The 19693-nt window shown below is 44.1% G+C and overlaps 1 protein-coding gene across 5 annotated transcripts in view; it reads right to left on the reverse strand.

Moving 5' to 3' along the window:
* Window positions 1-12419: 12419 nt before the first annotated feature.
* Window positions 12420-19693, reverse strand: part of styx (serine/threonine/tyrosine interacting protein) — a 49915-nt gene continuing 42641 nt past the window's right edge. For 3 of the 5 annotated variants that reach the window (XM_072489735.1, XM_072489738.1, XM_072489737.1), the window contains 3 exons: window positions 18754-18835; window positions 17344-17476; window positions 12420-13023 (listed from right to left, as the gene is read on the reverse strand). In XM_072489735.1, the coding sequence (XP_072345836.1) occupies window positions 17388-17476; window positions 18754-18835 (171 nt within the window). In that variant the 3' untranslated portion in view covers window positions 12420-13023; window positions 17344-17387. The remainder of the gene's footprint in view (window positions 13024-17343; window positions 17477-18753; window positions 18836-19693) is intronic. The other 2 variants (XM_072489739.1, XM_072489736.1) reach the window with 1 other exon arrangement.

The raw sequence follows: 19693 nt of genomic DNA on the forward strand, positions 1-19693 counted from the left end.
ACAGGCAAATCAGAGTACACAACACCACAACCAATCACAGACAAGAACACCAACCACATAAAAAGCACGAGCACGACACCTGGAGGTCAGTAGGTCTGGGGAGAAGGAGGCATGAAAGAGCTGTTGAAACACCACAAGCAGGGAGCCCCCCACGTGCAGAGTGCAAAGACCAAGTTGTAAATAGTGAGTTTAAATAAACAAGTGTTGTACCATATGCAACTGTGTTGGCTCTTCTGTGTGTTAGAACACCCAACACCACAAACCAAACCTCTATCCATGCCAGGATCTTACCCTGAACATCATGGGCTCTTAACCTATTCATTGTTAACATCGAACCCCCCCCCCCTGCACTTCCTCTCGTGAAACCCTCACCCAGTATCGATTAGGCCCATCGAAACCTGCTCATCAGGCTCCAATGTCTGCAGACCCTCCCCACACCTCACCGCCGTTCACTAGCCGACTTAAGTTAGCTAGCGCGGGGCCCCCCACCCAAGGCTTTCCCTCCCCTCCCCTCCTGCCCAGTCCCAGGGAAAACAATCAAACGCAAACATCTCAATAAAACAAAACCAGCGCAAGAAAGAATAACAATCAAAAAACGTAACCTCGACAACAGCGTGAAGTACAAAAACAATTAACAATGTAGGTCAAAAAAACAAAACATTTATATGCTCTCCCAACTCCTCATTCACAGTCCACAACCCCTCTTCAGTTCAAATCTTCACTTCTGCCCCAAGCCTTCTGCCTTCACACATGCCTCTGCCGCCTCCACCACCTTGAAGTAGAAATCGCTGGTGTTGTCGGTCACAGTCAGCTTCACTGGATACACCACTTCCAAATTGCATCCCGCTGTTTAATAATGCCATCTTCACTCGGCCGAAAGCCGCTCTCCTCTTTGCCAGTTCCACCGTCAAATCCTGGTAAATACGAACACCAATACCAGCCGACTGCACCTCTGGCTTCTGCTTCGCGCAGCAGGGTAGCACAAGTGATTAGCATTGTGGCTTCACAGCGCCAGGGTCCCATGTTTGATCCCCCACTGGGTCATTGTCTGTGTGGAGTTTGCTCGTTCTCACCGTATCTGTGTGGGTTTCCTCCTGGTGCTCTGGTTTCCTCCCACAGTCCAAAGACGTGCAGGTTAGGTGGATTGGCCATGATAAATTGCCCTTAGTGACCAAAAAAGGTTAGGAGGGGTTATTGGGTTATGGGGATAGGGTGGAAGTGAGGGTTTAACTGGTTCGGTGCATACTCGATGGGCCGAATGGCCTCCTTCTGCACTTCTAAAACCTTCTCCTTCATGTGTTACCAGTGGAACCAGATGCTCACTGCCCATGGTGGCTCATTTAAATTTGGCTTCGGCCTCAGCGACCGATGGGCTCGGTCCAGTTCATACCGTAAGGCCTCCTCACCCTCCCCTATCAACTCCGCCAACAGCTTGGCAAAATACTCATTTGGGCAAGCCCACAATCCTCAGATTTTGTCGTATCAAGTGGTTCTCCAAGTCCTCCAGCTTTGCTTGAAGCCCCTTATTGGCCTCGACCACCCCTCGCAGTTCATCCCCCATCGAGGTGAGCTGATCGCTGTGCTGCGACATGGCCTCTTCCACTCCCTTCATCTCACCCTGCTCCCTCACCTCGGCCCATGTCTTCGCCACAGCTACTCTCACCGGGGCAATTGCCTCCTCCACCAACGCCTTCAAAGCCATCGCCATCTTCTTCCTCAATGCCTCCACGTGCTTCGCAAACTGCTTCTCCAGCTCTCTCTCTCTCTCTCTCTCTCTCTCTCTCCCCCCCCCCAGGATCTTTGGTTTCAAAAAGATCACCTCTCATTCTTCACTTCAATGGGTACAGGCCCAACCATAAGATAAGCCCATCCCAGGAATGAATCCAGTCAATTTTCTCTCAACTTTCTGATTGCAATTAATCTTTCAAATGAAGAGACCAAAACTCCACAGTACTCCAGATGTGGTCTCACTATGCAGCATCAGTAACACGTTCTTACTTTTATATTGCAATTCACTTGGAATAAATGCCAACATGCCATTTGCCCTCCAAATCACTGACTGTACCAAAGTGGACATGTTCGCATTTTTGTGTCCACTCAACCTGTCTATATCCCTTTGCAGAGTGTCATGTGAGAGTGCTTTTAAGAATTGGATGTTTAAGCAATGTACCTTTAAGAAATGCAGTGATGTCAGGGTGTGGGTGGAGCTGGGCTTCAGCTCGGCCATTTTGAAGTTTTTAGTTTCAGTTTGAGCGAGAGCAGCTAAAAAGTGCCTGGCTGTTTCACGGAGAGCTGCAGGAAGAAAACACAGAACTGGTCTGTTGATGTCTGCAAATCCAAAGACTATAAATATATTGAATGCAACCTCATGTCTGTTTTTGAAGGTGAAGTCTTTTGGATGTTTAAAAGAACAGTTTGAAGGATTATTTAGTGTTGTAGTATTTTCGGGGTTATCTTTGATGTAAGGGGTGTTAAGAGATCCAATGTTTGTTTAAAAGGTTAAGTTGAGTTCATGGAATAAACATTGTTTTGTTTTTCAAACCACGTGTCCATAATTGTAATACCACACCTGGGGAACAAGCCGTGTGCTTCAAAAGCAACAATCCATTAAAGGGGGAGGTTGGTTGAACTCCATGATACATTTTGGGGTTCGGAAAACATCTCTCCCATAACAATTGGGGGCTCGAGGGGGATAAAAGTCTATCTATTGGATTGGCTTTTGTGAACTGAAAGACAGTGAAGGATTGTTGACTTTCCGGTGTGGTATTTTAATAAGTAGGGAGTGAGTTGTGGACAATGGCTCTTTCAGAGGCTCAGAAGTTTTTGGGGGTGGAGACGGTCACACGCAGTACCTTACGGACAGAGACTAAAAGCAGACTGTTAGATTTGGCAAAAACATTGCAGTTAACATTACCTGACAAAATGCGAAAAGATGAGGTAATTATGGTGGTGGTTAAGCATTTAAAGTTGCCTGAGATACCGTTTGACTCATTGGAAATGGCAAAAATTCAGTTGCAAATTAAACAAATGGAACATGAGAAAGAATTAAAGCAGCTTGAATACGAAAGAGAGAGAGAGAGGAAAAAGAAAAGGAGAGAAGAAAGGAGAAAAGAAAGAATAGCCCGAGCAGAACAAAAAGAAAAAGAAAGGGAGATACAGATCAGGGAAAAAGATAAAGAGAGGGAGTTTGAACTTCAGAAAATGGCCATGAAACATGACAGTCAGTTAAAATTGGCAGACGTAGAGGAAAACGTACAGTTGGATGATAGTGATGAGGATAGTGAGAAAGAGCGTCATAGTCGAAGGCTTGGTGGGAATCTATTTAAATATGTCCAAGCATTGCCAAGGTTTGACGAGAAGGAAGTGGAAGCCTTTTTCATTTCATTTGAGAAGGTAGCTAAACAAATGAAATGGCCACAGGACATGTGGGTATTACTGATTCGAACAAAGCTGGTAGGTAGGGCTAGTGAAGTGTTTGCATCACTACCGGAGGAGGTATCTGGAACGTATGAGGAGGTGAAGAAATCCATCTTAAGTGCATATGAGCTAGTGCCTGAAGCTTACAGACAAAGGTTTAGCAATTTAAGGAAAGAATTTGGTCAAACATACATGGAGTTTGAAAGGCTCAAACAGAGTAGTTTTGATAGGTGGATAAGGGCTTTGAAAATAGACCAAAAATATGAAGCTCAGAGAAATTATACTTTTGGAGGAGTTTAAAATTTCAATTCCTGATGTAGTGAGAACTCGTGTGGAAGAACAGAGGGTTAAAACTGCGAGATTAGCAGCAGAAATGACAGATAATTATGAATTAGTTCATAAATCAAATATTGGTTTCCAACATCAGTTTCAGCCGGTGAGGGATAGAAACTGGGGACATGAGAAATACTCGTGGTAAAGGTGATCTGATGGGAGACAATAAAGAGAGTGTACCTCAGATTAAAAAAGAAATCCAGGAGGGTGGAAAAGAAATGAAAAGTTTCAAATGTTTTCACTGTAATATACTAGGCCACGTAAAGTCAGTGTTGGTGGTTGAAGAAAAGCACTGGAAAGGCTGATGTGGTAAAACAGGATAAGACAGTGGGATTTGTTCGAGTGGTAAAGGAAAGCCCAAGGGAAGTGAAGGAGGTGCAAACGATTGTGCAGCCTGTTCAAGAAGTAATTGTTAAGAAGGTGCCAGATGTCTTTAAAGAATTTACTTGTGTGGGTAAAGTTTACTCATGTGTATCAGGAGGAGCAGGTAAAGAAGTCACAATTTTAAGAAATACAGGGGCTAGTCAATCTTTAATGGTGAGAGATGAGGAATTTTGTAGTTTGGGAAGAATGTTGCCAGAAAAGGTGGTGATATGTGGAATTCAGGATGAGAGGCGTAAGACCATAAGACCTAGGAGTGGAAGTAAGGCCATTCGGCCCATCGAGTCCACTCCACCATTCAATCATGGCTGATTTCAACTCCATTTACCCGCTCTCTCTCCATAGCCATTAATTCCTTGAGAAATCAAGAATTTATCAACTTCTGTCTTAAAGACACTCAACGTCCCGGCCTCCACCGCCCTCTGTGGCAATGAATTCCACAGACCCACCACTCTCTGGCTGAAGAAATTTCTCCTCATCTCTGTTCTAAAGTGACTCCCTTTTATTCTAAGGCTGTGCCCCCGGGTCCTAGTCTCCCCTGCTAATGGAAAAAACTTCCCTACATCCACCCTATCTAAGCCATTCATTATCTTGTAAGTTTCTATTAGATCTCCCCTCAACCTCCTAAACGCCAATGAATATAATCCCAGGATCCTCAGACGTTCATCGTATGTTAGGCCTACCATTCCTGGGATCATCCGTGTGAATCTCCGCTGGACCCGCTCCAGTGCCAGTATGTCCTTCCTGAGGTGTGGAGCCCAAAATTGCTCACAGTATTCTAAATGGGGCCGAACTAATGCTTTATAAAGCTTCAGAAGTACATCCCTGCTTTTATATTCCAAGCCTTTGAGATGAATGACAACATTGCATTTGCTTTCTTAATTACGGACTCAACCTGCAAGTTTACCTGTAGAGAATCCTGGACTAGGACTCCCAAGTCCCTTTGCACTTCAGCATTATGAATTTTGTCACCGTTTAAAAAATAGTCCATGCCTCTATTCTTTTTTCCAAAGTGCAAGACCTCGCACTTGCCCACGTTGAATTTCATCAGCCATTTCTTGGACCACTCTCCGAAACTGTCTAAATCTTTCTGCAGCCTCCCCACCTCCTCCATACTACCTGCCCCTCCACCTATCTTTGTATCATCGGCAAACTTAGCCAGAATGCCCCCAGTCCCGTCATCTAGATCGTTAATATATAAAGAGAACAGCTGTGGCCCCAACACTGAACCCTGCGGGACACCACTCGTCATCGGTTGCCATTCCGAAAAAGAACCTTTTATCCCAACCTTCTGCCTGACAGCCAATCGTCAATCCATGTTAGTACCTTGCCTTGAATACCATGGGCCCTTATTTTACTCCGCAGTCTCCCGTGAGGCACCTTATCAAAGGCCTTTTGGAAGTCAAGATAGATAACATCCATTGGCTCTCCTTGGTCTAACCTATTTGTTATCTCTTCGAAGAACTCTAACAGGTTTGTCAGGCATGACCTCTCCTTACTAAATCCATGCTGACTTGTCCTAATCCGACCCTGCACTTCCAAGAATTTAGAAATCTCATCCTTAACAATGGATTCTAGAATCTTGCCAACACCTGAGGTTAGGCTAATTGGCCTATAATTTTCCATCTTTTTCCTTGTTCCCGTCTTGAACAGGGGGGTTACAACAGCGATTTTCCAATCCTCTGGGACTTTCCCTGACTCCAGTGACTTTTGAAAGATCATAACTAACGCCTCCACTATTTCTTCAGCTATCTCCTTTAGAACTCTAGGATGTAGCTCATCTGGGCCTGGGGATTTATCAATTCTTAGTTTCTCTAGCACTTTCTCCTTTGTGATGGCTACCATATTCAACTCTGCCCCCTGACTCTCCGGAATTGTTGGGATATTACTCATGTCTTCTACTGTGAAGACTGACGCAAAGTACTTATTCAGTTCCTCAGCTATTTCCTTGTCTCCCATCACAAAATTACCAGGGTCATTTTGGAGCGGCCCAATGTCAACTTTTGCCTCCCGTTTGTTTTTAATGTATTTAAAGAAACTTTTACTATCATTCCTAATGTTACTGGCTAGCCTACCTTCAAATTTGATCCTCTCTTTCCTTATTTCTCTCTTTGTTATCCTCTGTTTGTTTTTGTAGTCTTCCCAATCTTCTGACTTCCCACTACTCTTTGCCACATTATAGGCTTTCTCTTTTGCTTTGATGCATTCCCTAACTTCCTTTGTCAGCCATGGCTGCCTAATCCCCCCTCTGATAACCTTTCTTTTCTTTGGGATGAACCTCTGTACTGTGTCCTCAATTACTCCCAGAAACTCCTGCCATTGCTGTTCTACTGTCTTTCCCACTAGGCTCTGCTCCCAGTTGATTTTCGTCAGTTCCTCCCTCATGCCCCTGTAGTTACCTTTATTTAACTGTAACACCTTTACATCTGATTCTACCTTCTTTCTTTCAAATTGGAGATTGAATTCGACCATATTATGATCACTGCCTCCTAAGTGCTCCCTTACTTTAAGATCTTTAATCAAGTCTGGCTCATTACATAACACTAAGTCCAGAATGGCCTGTTCCCTCGTGGGCTCCATCACAAGCTGTTCCAAAAAGCCCTCCTGTAAGCATTCAATGAATTCCCTTTCCTTGGGTCCACTGGCAGCATTATTTACCCAGTCCACCTGCATATTGAAGTCTTCCATGATCACTGTGACCTTGCTTTTCTGACATGCACTTTCTATTTCGTGGTGCATTTTGTGCCCCCGGTCCTGACCACTGTTAGGAGGCCTGTACATAACTCCCATTATGATTTTTTTGCCTTTGTGGTTCCTCAACTCTACCCACACAGACTCCACATCATCTGACCCTATGTCGTTTAGTGCTATTGATTTAATTTCATTCCTAATTAACAAGTCAACCCCGCCCCCTCTGCCCACCTCTCTGTCTTTTCGATAGGTTGTGAATCCCTGGATGTTTAAATGCCAGTCCTGAACCCCCTGCAACCATGTCTCTGTGATGCCTACCACATCATACCTGCCAGTCACAATCTGGGCCACAAGCTCATCTACCTTGTTCCGTACACTGCGCGCATTTAAATATAGTACCTTTAATTCTCTATTGACTGTCCCTTTTTGTTTTCTTAGTGTGGTGGAGTAGCGTTCCATTATGTAAGGTAAGATTGGAAAGTCCAGTGAAGAGTGGGGAAGTGGTAGGAGGAGCAATAGAGAAACTATCTTGTCCAGGAATACAGTTTATCTTGGGTAATGATATAGCTGGATCGCAGGTGGGAGTGATGCCTACTGTGTTTGATAAGCCAGTGGAAAATCAGACAACTGAAGTGTTGAAGGACGAATATCCTGGGAGTTTTCTGGATTGTGTAGTAACAAGGTCGCAAAGTCACAGGTTAAGACGAGGAGAAAGCAAAAGAGTGAAGGTGAAGTTGAAGTGCAATTATCAGAAACGATTTTTGATCAGATGGTTGAAAAAGAACAAGAACAGGTGGAGGATGAGGCGGATATTTTTAGTTCAGGAAAATTGGCGGAGTTACAACAGCAAGATGTAGAAATAAAACGGATATATCAGAAAGCATATACGGAAGGGGAATCTGAGAGTATACCAGAGTGTTATTACCGTAAAAGTGATGTCTTGATGAGAAAATGGAGACCTGTACATATGCAGGCGGATGAAAAGTGGGCAGAAGTTCATCAAGTAGTATTGCCGGTAAGGTATAGAAAGGAGGTGTTGCGAGTTGCACATGAGCTACCAGTTGGAGGTCATTTTGGAATCAGGAAAACTCAATCTAATATCCAGAAACATTTTTATTGGCCTGGACTACATAAAGATGTTGTTAAATTTTGTCGATCATGTCATACATGTCAAGTGATAGGGAAACCTCAAGTAGTGATAAAACCAGCGCCCTTAATACCCATTCCAGCATTTGAGGAACCTTTTACGAGGGTCCTAATTGATTGTGTAGGACCGCTTCCGAAAACCAAAAGTGGGAATCAATATCTTTTGACTATAATGGATGTGTCTACTAGGTTTCCAGAGGTCATTCCAGTACGTAATATTACAGCTAAAAGGATTGTGCAGGAGTTACTTAGATTCTTTACTAGGTATGGACTACCCACAGAAATTCAATCAGATCAAGGATCAAATTTTACCTCAAAGTTATTCAAAGAAGTTATGGATAGTTTAGGAATAAAACAATTTAAATCAACTGCATACAATCCAGAATCGCAGGGAGCGTAAGAAAGGTCGCATCAGACATTAAAGACAATGTTGAGGGCGTATTGTTAAGATTATCCAGAGGAAGTCTGGGGGCGCTGGCAATGGCGCCGCTGCCGCTCCCTCCAAGGAGGTATACCACGAGCCCGGTGGTGGTGGCGGCCCTCAAAATTTGGGGGCAGTGGAGGCGGCATAGGGGGGAAGTTGGGGCCTCGGCATGGACCCCATTACGGGGGAACCACCGGTTCGCCCCAGGAAGAACAGGTGGAGGGTTTTTGGGGTGGCACAGGGCAGGGATACGAAAGTTGGGGGACCTGTTTGTGGACGGGAAGTTCGCGAGCTTGGGTGAGCTGGAGGAGAAGTACGGGCTCCCCCTGGTGAACACCTTCAGGTACTTACAGGTAAGGGCGCTTGCCAGACGGCAGGTGGTGGAATTCCCACGGCTACTGCCACTCACAGCACAGGACAGGGTGCTCTCGGGGGGGGGGGGGGGGGGGGCGGGGGGGAGAGGGGGGAGATCTCGGACACTTACCAGGTGATGCAGGAGGAGGAGGAGGCCTCAGTGGTGGAGTTGAAAGGTAAGTGGGAGGAGGAGATCGAAGAGGGGACGTGGCAGATGCCCTAGGGAGGGTGAATTCTTCCTCTTCGTGCGCGAGGCTCAGCCTCATACAGTTTAAGGTGCTGCACAGGGCACACATGACCGGGACAAGGATGCGCCGGTTCTTTGGGGGTGAGGACAGGTGTGTTAGGTGCTCAGGGAGCCCAGCAAATCAGACCCATATGTTCTGGGCATGCCCAGCACTGGAGGAATTTTGGAAGGGTGTAGTGAGGACGGTGTCGAGGGTGGTAGGATCCAGGGTCAGATCGGGCTGGGGGCTCGCAATATTTGGGGTGGCAGAGGAGGCGAAAGAGGCCGGAATTTTGGCCTTTGCGTCCCTGGTAGCCCGGCGAAGGATTCTCCTTCAGTGGAAAGATGAGAGGCCCCCTAGCGTGGAATCCTGGATCAGCGATATGGCAGGGTTCATTAAATTGGAGAGGGTGAAATTTTCCTTGAGAGGGTCGGTACAAGGGTTCTTTCGGCGGTGGCAACTGTTCTTAGACTTTCTGGCAGAACGATAGATGTTGGTCAATGGCAGCAGCAGCTCGGGGGGGGGGGGGGGGTTACTTTATTTTTGTTTATGTTATTTACACTGGAGGGTCTGAGGGGGTGTATACACCTGTTATGTTAAGTCGGGGTGTTAATGTTAATTTATTATTTATGTACGGGGGGGGGGAGGGGTTTGGGGGTTGCTTTTTTAGATTGTATTTTGTACTTAACCCTGTTGGGTTCTTTTTTCTTATTTTGTTATTGATATTTTATGAAAACCTTTAATAAAAGTTATTTTAAAAAAAAAAGATTATCCAGAGGATTGGGATAAAGGAATCCCATTTGTATTGTTTGCAATTAGGGATGCACCGAATGAGTCTACCAAATTTAGTCCTTTTGAACAAATTTTTGGTCATGCGGTAAGAGGACCACTTAATTGATTAAGGAAAAATTGGTGGGTGAGAAATTGGAAATTACACTATTGGATTACGTGTCAAATTTTAGGGAACGATTAAATAGAGCAGGTGAATTGGCTAGACAACATTTGAAAGGTGCACAAAATGTGATGAAATGGGTAGCGGACAAGAAATCCAAAGTTTGTAGTTTTGCCAGGGGAACAAGCGGTGTGCTTCAAAAGCAACAATCCATTAAAGGGGGATGTTGGTTGAACTCCATGATACATTTTGGGGTTCTGAATACATCTCTCCCATAACAAGAGACTCTACCTCTTCTCAATAACTTCCTTTCCCATCTGACATCCAAAACGTTTGCTGCCAGATATTTGGTCCCTTCATCCCAATCATTGATGTAGATTGTAAATAGTTGTGGCCCCAGCACTGATCCATGTGACACTCCCACTTGTTGCACTCTCTCCCCCCCCCCCACCCCCCATCCCTACTCTCCCCTTCCTGTAACATAACCAATTGATTGAATTCCCAGTGCAGGACGCCCTTCAGCCCATTGAGTATGCACCAGCCCTCTGAAAGAGCACCCTACCTAGGCCCACTCTATCCCAGTAACCCCACCTAACCTTTGGTCACTAGGGGCGATTTAACATAGCTAATCCACCTAACCTCCATATCTTTGGGAAGAAACCGTAACACCCGGAGGAAACCTACGCAGGCAAGGGGCGGATGTACAAATTCTACACAATCACCCAAGGTTGGAATCAAACCTAGATCCCTGGCGATGAGGCAGCAGTGCTCCACTGTGCGACCCCAACTGAAAACTCTGTCCCTGCATGAACTTGCAGCACCCACCTGGTGTTTAACAGCTGAATGTGGTGACCAATTGTGCCACAGAGACGGAGATTCCTTTATCTGTACTAAAATGCTACCCCCTACCGGGGGTCCCACATTTGCATATTTTTCTCACTCAAAGGGCCAGATGAGCAAATTAAAGATAGATCAGGTTTGTGTGTTTAAGGAAAGAAACAATGTGAACAAATGTAGAGAGATACCATAGCAATAAGTTAAAGTAATAAAAATGACCAAGAGTGTGTGAGGGTCAGTGTATTGTGAGTGGGTTTTGGTGTGTGGTGCAGAGTGAGTGAGAAACCAGAGACTGGGCATAAGGCAGAAACCCCCACCCACTCGCTCACACAGGTCAGTCTTTCAGTCCCAAATGCAAACATTCTCCAAATCCCACATACTCTCCATGGCACCATCTCCTTTCTGGGCCCACCAAAGCTGTGTTCCCCAGGCTCCAACCCCGCCGTTACCTTGCTTCCCGACTGCCATACCATCGCTTCCCTCAGCCCAGCAACCCTCAGTACGCTCACCAATGGCAGTGTTTGCTGCTCCACCAATCAGGGACTGTTTGCCTCCCTTATTGGCTGCTGTTGGCCCCCCTAGTCGACCTTTGGCAGAGAAACGGCCTGTGATTAGAGGAGCAGCTCCATGCAGAATCCTCCATTGAAACTCCACTCTTTTGACAAGAATTTTGAAAATCGGCTCTGGAGACTTCGCAAACATGTAGAACATTACAGCGCAGTACAGGCCCTTCGGCCCTCGATGTTGCGCCGACCTGTGAAACCACTCTAAAGCCCATCTACACTATTCCCTTATCGTCCATATGTCTATCCAATGACCTCAGGCAAGGGGCAAGGTTGATAAGGCAGGCCCTTCATGAATAACCTCAGCCAGTACAGGAATTGAGCCTGTGCTGTTGGGTGTCGTCCCACATCACAACCGTTCAGCCAGCTGAGTTAACCAACCCCCCCATGACAGCCCACACAGTTGACATGAAATTTCTGATCACTGTACTACTTTTGGACTTAATCTTGTCATAATTAGTTATATCCTCTTCTGGCTAAGTTCAAATGCAAACAAAACGTTTATGTATTTTATTTCTTTAAAAATACCTTTGATGTGGCACCTTACCAAATGCTTTCTGGAAATCCAAATACAACAGAGCCACAGGTCTCCCTTTATCCAGCTTGCTTGTTACTTCCTCAAAAAATTCTAATAAATACAATTTCCCAAATCCACGTCCACTCTGTCTGATTAAACGATGATTTTCTAAGTATCCTGCTATAACCTTCTAAATACTGGATTCCAGCAATTTCCCCAAGACAGATGTTAGGCTGGTTATTAAGTTATTAGGCTGCTTATTAAGCCCATTTTTGTACACTTACTGACAGGATGAATAAGGCATATCACATACCGATTGGCAGTAGAGTAGATAAAGCACAATATTTAATCCCAAGATGGCATTGGGAGAGGTCCAGGCCTGATCAGATTGAAGAATTAACTATTTGCCTCAAGTTATAGTTTTATACCATGGCACGAAAAAGGTGCAACGTGCATGTTTCAGAAAATTATCTTAAATTATTGAAGGAGTTAGCCAAGACTGAAGTAAGCCTGATGCTCGCAGTGGTTTGAACACATTCTGCTGATCTACAATCTGTATTTAACAAAACTGAATAAAATGAGGCACTATATCCATTAGCATTTAATAAGTGGATACATACAGGAAACAGAGTTCTCATTTAATCAGAAAACTTCTTTTATTAAAAGTTTTAATAAATTACACTCAAAGATTAACACTTTGTAACAAATTGCATGTATGGGTTTGACACCAAGCACACAGTGCATTATTTCCCTATCAAACTCACATACAATCAAAATTCAAGTATCAAAAGTGCATCAATGTCTTAGCACATGCATACTTACTAACTGTCAAAACTGTAATTGGTAAAAACGTAAAATAATTAGCATATGAAGACTTGAAAATCCATCAAAAATGTGTTGTGCTGTTCCTGGTCAGAATTAAATCAGTATAATATTTTCATAAAAGATTCTAGTGCTCCAGGTTGCTTTCGTATGCAAGGGCAAGTTCTCTGTTCACTTCCTCAGAAGTAGCAAGACAGAGTTAAGAAATGGAAAGAAAGTAAACTTTGCCATGTAGGTTTTTAGTATTCATAATCTTAAATATCCAATAACTTTTCATCCTTTTATTCATTTTGCTTAATACAGTTCAGCAATCATGTCCATTATAAGTAATGGGATAGTTACAGGTTACCCATCCTGGGCTGCAGCCACCTGCATATTTGAAATATCATCATCATCTTCCAGCATTCTTTTCAAGGTTCCTAAGCAAAACAAAATGTGATTACTAAATCTTTGAAGGGCAACAATAAATGCAGATCATAGAAAAACAAGAGTAGTTCTGCATTAAATATCTTAACTATATAATATAAAGACAGAAAACACTGGAAATACTCAGGTTAAGCAGCATCCCTGGAAAGAAACAGAATTAACATTTCTGAATGATTTTGGCAGCCCTCTGCTTTTTATCTCCTCCACCACAGATGTTGCCCGACTTGCTTGGCATTTCCAGCATTCGGTTCTTATTTTAGCCTTGTCGTCTTTTAAAAATCCTGACACGGTGAACCATATTTAACTGCAAGTGCTTTAAAATGATCCTTAACTTTGCCAAGAGTATATGGAGACAGCATCCACCATTTCCCATGGTTCCAGCTGTTTGCAACCATTCTTAAATATGGGTCTTTGTGCTAAAGGTTTTCTTTTGTTGAATGGCCACATCTGAAGAGGCTCAACAGAGAAAGGGCAAAACCCTTTGAACCCATCTCTGTATGTTTTCTAAAGGCAGTCCATTCTAATGAATTCCGTTCCGTTAGGATGGTCAGAAGGTGGCAAGACAAATCTTCCAAATGGTGAATGGCCTCTGGAAACTCATTTTAATTAACACCGGCCAGGATTAAGTGATGTTCTCTCAGCTCCCAAATAATGCCATTCATTGAAGATAACCCCTCAGTGTGTATAATCACTGTGGATCTGATATGGCATCAAGAGGCGATTGAATTCTTAGCTTTTTTCATTCCTAGAGTCCAGGTAGACAACTTTGATAACCAACATAAATGGCTCGAAGACCCACAAGACAGAAGTGTGTTGGGATACTCTCAAACTTATCTGGAAGAATCCAGCCCCAACAACACAAACTAGATATCATCCAGGCCAATGCAAACCAATTGACTGGTACCTCCATTACTTTAAAAATTCACTCAACTCATTTAAACACATTTTATTCAAACTTGTATCAAAGTAGGTTACAGCAAATAAACACCCCGGGAAACATTCTTGCCAACAATCATCTATACAGCTTGTACAGATTTTTCTCTATTCCACCCCCACCCGCCTGCGACGAACAGCTCCTCAAACACGGTGACAAACATCCCCCACCTTTTCTCAAACTCAAACTCCCTTGCTGAGCCCCTTAACTCATACTTTATCTTCTCTAACTGCAGGAAGTCATACAGGTCACCCACCAAGCTGCTACCCCCACTGGCGATGTTGACCGCTACTCCAGCAAAATTCGTCGCCGTGCAATCAGAGAGGCGAAGGCCAAGACACCGGCTTTCCTCCTCTCCATGAGCTCCGGCTTCTTTGAAAACCCAAATATCGCCACCAAAGTGTCCGGGTCCACTCCCTCCCCCACTACCCTGGTTAAGACCGCGAACACTCCCGGCCAGAATCTTCCCAATTTTTCACAATCCAAAACATGTGCGCATGATTCGCTGGCCCCCACCCACACCTTTCACACTCATCTGCTACCCCCTGAAAGAACCCACTCATTCTCACCCGTGTCCCTATGCACCACCTTAAACTGTATCAGGCTCATCCTTGCACAAGAGGAGCGAGAGTCCCCTCTACCGTCCGTCATCTTCCCCACTTAACTCCTGCCCTTTTAATTCCACTCTGTACCTAGCCCATCCCAAATGCCCCTTTCTTCGCCCTTGACCATGTCATCTCTCACACCCTGCCGCGTCGCGAGAACCCCCCCCCCCCCCCCCCGCTTTTCTTTCTCCCCCCCCTCTTCCCGGCCACCCCTCTTGGCCTTCTCCCCCACCACCTCACTTCCGTTCACCAGCATAACCTGCTAGTGCGGCTGCCCCTGCCCAAAGGCACATCCTAATGACCTCCCCCCCCCCCCACACTCCTCAGCTCAAAGAAGGCCTCCTGCTGGTCTTACCCTCCTCCACCCAAACAAGGACTTCTCCTGAACTCCAGGTATCCTTCTCCAAAAGCAAACAAATAAATGTTAAACACAAACAGTCCCATAAAACAGGAGGGGGGAATGGGAGCATCCATCCCCACAAAAACTTTTCACCCCTACAACTCCTTACAATCTCAACATTGAACAGAACCCCACCCCCCCCACAAAAAAAAGGTGAAAATCCCCCAATCCCTACACCCACTTCAAACATGCTCCTGATCATTACATAGTGCCAACACCCCGGTTCCCAAGCATTGTCCACTCAGCTCTCCCCCAGTTTATGCTCCTTAATGAGGTCTTCGGCCGCTTCTGGGGTCTCGAAATAATACTCCTAGCCTCCGAACGTCACCCATAATTTCGCCGGGTAGAGCACCCCAAACCTGATCTGCCGCCGGTACAGCACCGCCTTGGCCTTGTTGAAAACTGCCCGCCGTTTTGCCAACTCGGCTCCGATGTCCTGATAAATCCGGATGTTATTTCCTTCCCAGTCGCAGCTACGCTTCTCCGTGGCCCACCGTAGACTTTTCTCTTTCTCCACACATTTATGGAGTCTCATGATCACCGCCAGCGGCGGCTCCCCAACTCTAGGCTTTTGCCTCGGAGACCTATGCGCTCGGTCCTCTTCAGGTGCCTTATCTAGCACCCCTTCTGCCACCAGTCCCGCCAGCATCCTCGAGACGTACCTCGTGGCACTCACACCTTCCACTCCTTCAGGTAGGTCCACTATTCGCAGGTTCTGTCTTCTCGAGGTGTTCTCCTGCTCCTTTTCATTTTAACTCACAGATCTGCAGCGTCTACCATCTAGAAGGACAAGGTCCCCTCCAAGTCACACATCAAGGTGGCATGGAATTAGACCGCCCTTCCTGCATCATCTTTGGACAACACCATGGGAGTAGCTTCTCAACACAGACTGCAACAATTCATGGTGGCAGTGGCTCTCTAAAAACTCTACAAGGAAAATTTGGGATATGCAATAAATGTTGCCCTTGCCACAGAAGACCACATCACATGAAGGAGCGAAAAAGAGGTTAGTACTCGCCAGTGTCTACACACAAAGAAGGCTTTCTTCAAGGATCGTTGCCCATTTTGTGTCGTATTTTAAGGATAGATTTTTGTCCTGCATGCTGGCCAATAATTAGACCATCCATCTGCCTTTATCATTTGAGGCACTGACAGGAAAGCGGAATCAAAATGGCATGTTCTTCAAAACAAAATCCATTTTGGTATTAACTATCTTCTAAATTGAATATTCATGTATTGCATCTGGCCTGTGTCTCTCATCTGCACAAGGTGCAACCTAGTGCAATGGACACTCAGAAATACTTTGTACATTGATACATATTGCACTGATAGGCACTAAAAGCAAAAATAACTACTGTATCCCAAAGTGAAAGCCCAGCTGATTCCTTACAGGCTTTAGTTTTGACAAAATCAATGACATTGAACAAAAGCATGAGAATTGTTGAAAACTTGAGCATTTTACCACATTACTAATTGCTTCACAGAAAGGGAGAAGATGTACCCACTTCGAAAAGACAATACAGAAAGTTATTCGTATCGCTGCTGGAACATTAATTTAATATGTGGACACAGAGAATATCAAAATATTTTCCTGCTTGTGGGTCATTTATAGGATCATATACAAAGGGTGTTCAGATTGATAACAGGGGACAGGATGTCATAACCAAGATTTTGATGTCTATGATCTTCAGATTTGCAAATATAATTTTTTTTCTGTCTTGCAAAAAAGCATGTCCAGTAGGTTGAGACATCAACTTTTTGTCCCCTCTGAGGAAGCAGCAATTATGTAGAATCAAAGTTTCAGGGGTGCTGACTGGATGGGATTTTGATTGGGTGAAGAATGTAAGCATTCCAAGAAAGACTACCCTACAAGTAAATAAATCCACTTCATCACAGCATCGTCCATGTACCACAGATATCTGACTCAATAGCATCTTAAAAAAGGGGAAAATCTTAATGAGCTAGAATATCTACAGGGTCCTCCGAATCATCCGTTATTTGAGCCACTTCTCTAGGGTTTCCACGGGTATCATAGTGGGCAGCTGGAAGAACCCCCACAGAAATTCCAGGCGACTGAGGCTAAACAAAATGCTTGCAGCCCTAACAGGCCTCAACTAAATACTTGGCTGGTTACCATGCATTATTGCATGAATGCAAGGACAGAGATTACTGCAGGTAAAAGTTTTCCAGATATTGTTTAGTATGACATTAAGGCAAGCAATGTCAATACAGCTAGTGATGTTTGCTACCCTCGAATCATGCAAATCTAGAACGCATTCAAGCAAATATCTTACTCATCTTTCGTGTTGAGATGTCCATGTCAGATATACGTGGTCTGCAAAAAACAGCTACTGAGAACTAGGAAATTCCCTACCTAACACCATTGTGGGAACACCATCATCAGAAGGACTGCAGCGGTTAAAGGAGAAGGCCCACCACCTTCTCAGGGCAACTAGGGATGGGTGATAAATGAGGCCTTTCCAATGTCGCCCAAATCCTGAGAACAACTAAAAAAGGAAAAGATTGCGTTGCATTTACACACAGATCGTATATCTATTACTAGAACAGTTCCAAAAACAGCTCAGTGATTGCACCACTAACAGCAACTGAGATACGTGGACGCTTCCAACAGAATCCGAGCTACCAGGAAAGTAGTTTACAATGATAAAATCTAGTAGAAGATTTAGCTCAAAAGGCTGGATCTGGAATGCCATATTTCAAGGAGGAAATTAAGCAAGGCTTGATTTTTATATTCTTTTCATGAAATAGGATACAAGAGGATTTTCACCAAGAGGCCAAAAAGGAAACATGGAGTACTGCAGTTGCTGTAAATGAACAATATTGGTGCTTTATTTCAAAAACCAAGCTTAGCAGAGGTAGCTTCCAGGATGAACTCCAAATGGTTAACAACTTCTATGTTGCATTGTATAAGCTTTAATCACCAAAGGCTTCCTGGAAATAAAAGTATTCACTACAGAAAGGTTTTTTGGGGGCTATTAAAGGAAATACTGTAATGAAAGAAGAACTTAATCTAATAATAGGTTAGCATGGCCATCCCAAAGAACAGCAAGGTGGGATTTGTACTATTCAACATGAGAATACTTTAGAACTAATAATTTCACAGCCAGAATGAGACATTTAAAATCATACTTAAATTTGCTGCAATACTCTGGGAATCAGAGGGAATGTACAGAGGAACATTTGCTCCCAAGTACACTAAACAGTCCTGTCCTTTGCACTCACGAAAAAGCTCAGAACTGAATGCTGCTCACTGGAGGAACTTTTTGGTGCTTCACTAATGCACAGGAAAGAAAAGATCATGAGCAACATTCTGACAATATATTAATTTAACTAAATTCTCTCCAATTTCCCCAATGTTAGCCTGCATTTTGCTCTGTGGTACATGGAAAATACTGAAAAGAAGAACGAATAAGAACTATTCTGGAAGGTCTTGCCACGGTTGCATGCCCTTTTCTGTCAGGCTCCTCTCTGAATAGAACAACCACAATGTAATGCTGGTCCTTTATATCAAACATGAAAAAATAACCTTATTTATTTACTCATGTTTCAGAACAAAATGTTAGTTCTCCAATTACACTCCAGCACCTACACTCCTAGTTGCTTATCAATCAACAATGCCTCAAAAGGTTGGTACTAATAAGATGAGGTTTGCTGAATATTCCAGAATGCAGCATGAACCAAACATAATTTAATATCCACCGGTAGTATTACTTAACACAAAATAAATCTTAATAAATATAACAATTTTCCAGCTATTACTAACCTTGTGCAGAAACTGATCTGCCCAGCTGAAGTGGTGACATCATCTTTATTGTCAATTTTGCTAAATAAATGGCTTCATACTCCTGTTTATAGAACAGTCTGTGTTAGTTTCAAATGTTTAAATAAAGCATTTATAAACAGCATGCAGATATGGTCTAGAAATCACAAAAAAGACTGTGAACAATGCAACATGTTATTAATATGCAGATCAGCCAGTAACTTGTAATAAGGAAGATCCTATCAATTGCAATTACTATGGGTGGCACAGTGGTTAGCACAGCTACTTCACGGCGCCAAGGACCTGGATTCGATTCCAGCTGCAGGTCACTGTCCGTGTAGCGTTTGTACATTCTCCCTATGTCTGCGTGGGTCTTGCCCCCACAACCCAAAAAGATGCTCAGGGTAGGTGAATTGGCCACGTTAAATTGCCCCTTAATTGGAAAAAAATAATTGGGTACTCCAAATTTTTTTTAAATTGCCAATTACGGAATGAGTTGTACCACTTTGCCATTAGTATCTTGCCCTTACCATTCTGGACTTTTGTGAAATTGTTGCACTTGTACATTGTCTATTAAACTAATCACAGAAAGTTAACTCTTACAAAACAGTTCAAGTATCCATTTAGCAAAGTGGCACAGTGGTTAGCACTGCTGCCTCACAGTGTCAGGGACTCGGGTTCCATTCGGCCATGGGTGACTGTGTGGAGTTTGCATGTTCTTCCTGTGTCTGTGTGGGTTTTCTCCAGGTGCTCCGGTTTCCTCCCATGGTCCAAAGATGTGCAGGTGCATTCTATGGAGTGGCCATGCTAAATTGCTTCTCAAGTGTCCAAAGATATGCAGGTTAGGTGGATTGGCCATGATCAATGTGTGGGTTATGGGGATAGGGCGGGGTGTGGGCCTAGGTGGAGTGCTCTTTCAGAGGGTTGGTTCAGAGTCAATGGG

This window comes from Scyliorhinus torazame, chromosome 2 (assembly GCF_047496885.1).
Source record: "Scyliorhinus torazame isolate Kashiwa2021f chromosome 2, sScyTor2.1, whole genome shotgun sequence".
Taxonomy (NCBI): Eukaryota; Metazoa; Chordata; class Chondrichthyes; order Carcharhiniformes; family Scyliorhinidae; genus Scyliorhinus; species Scyliorhinus torazame.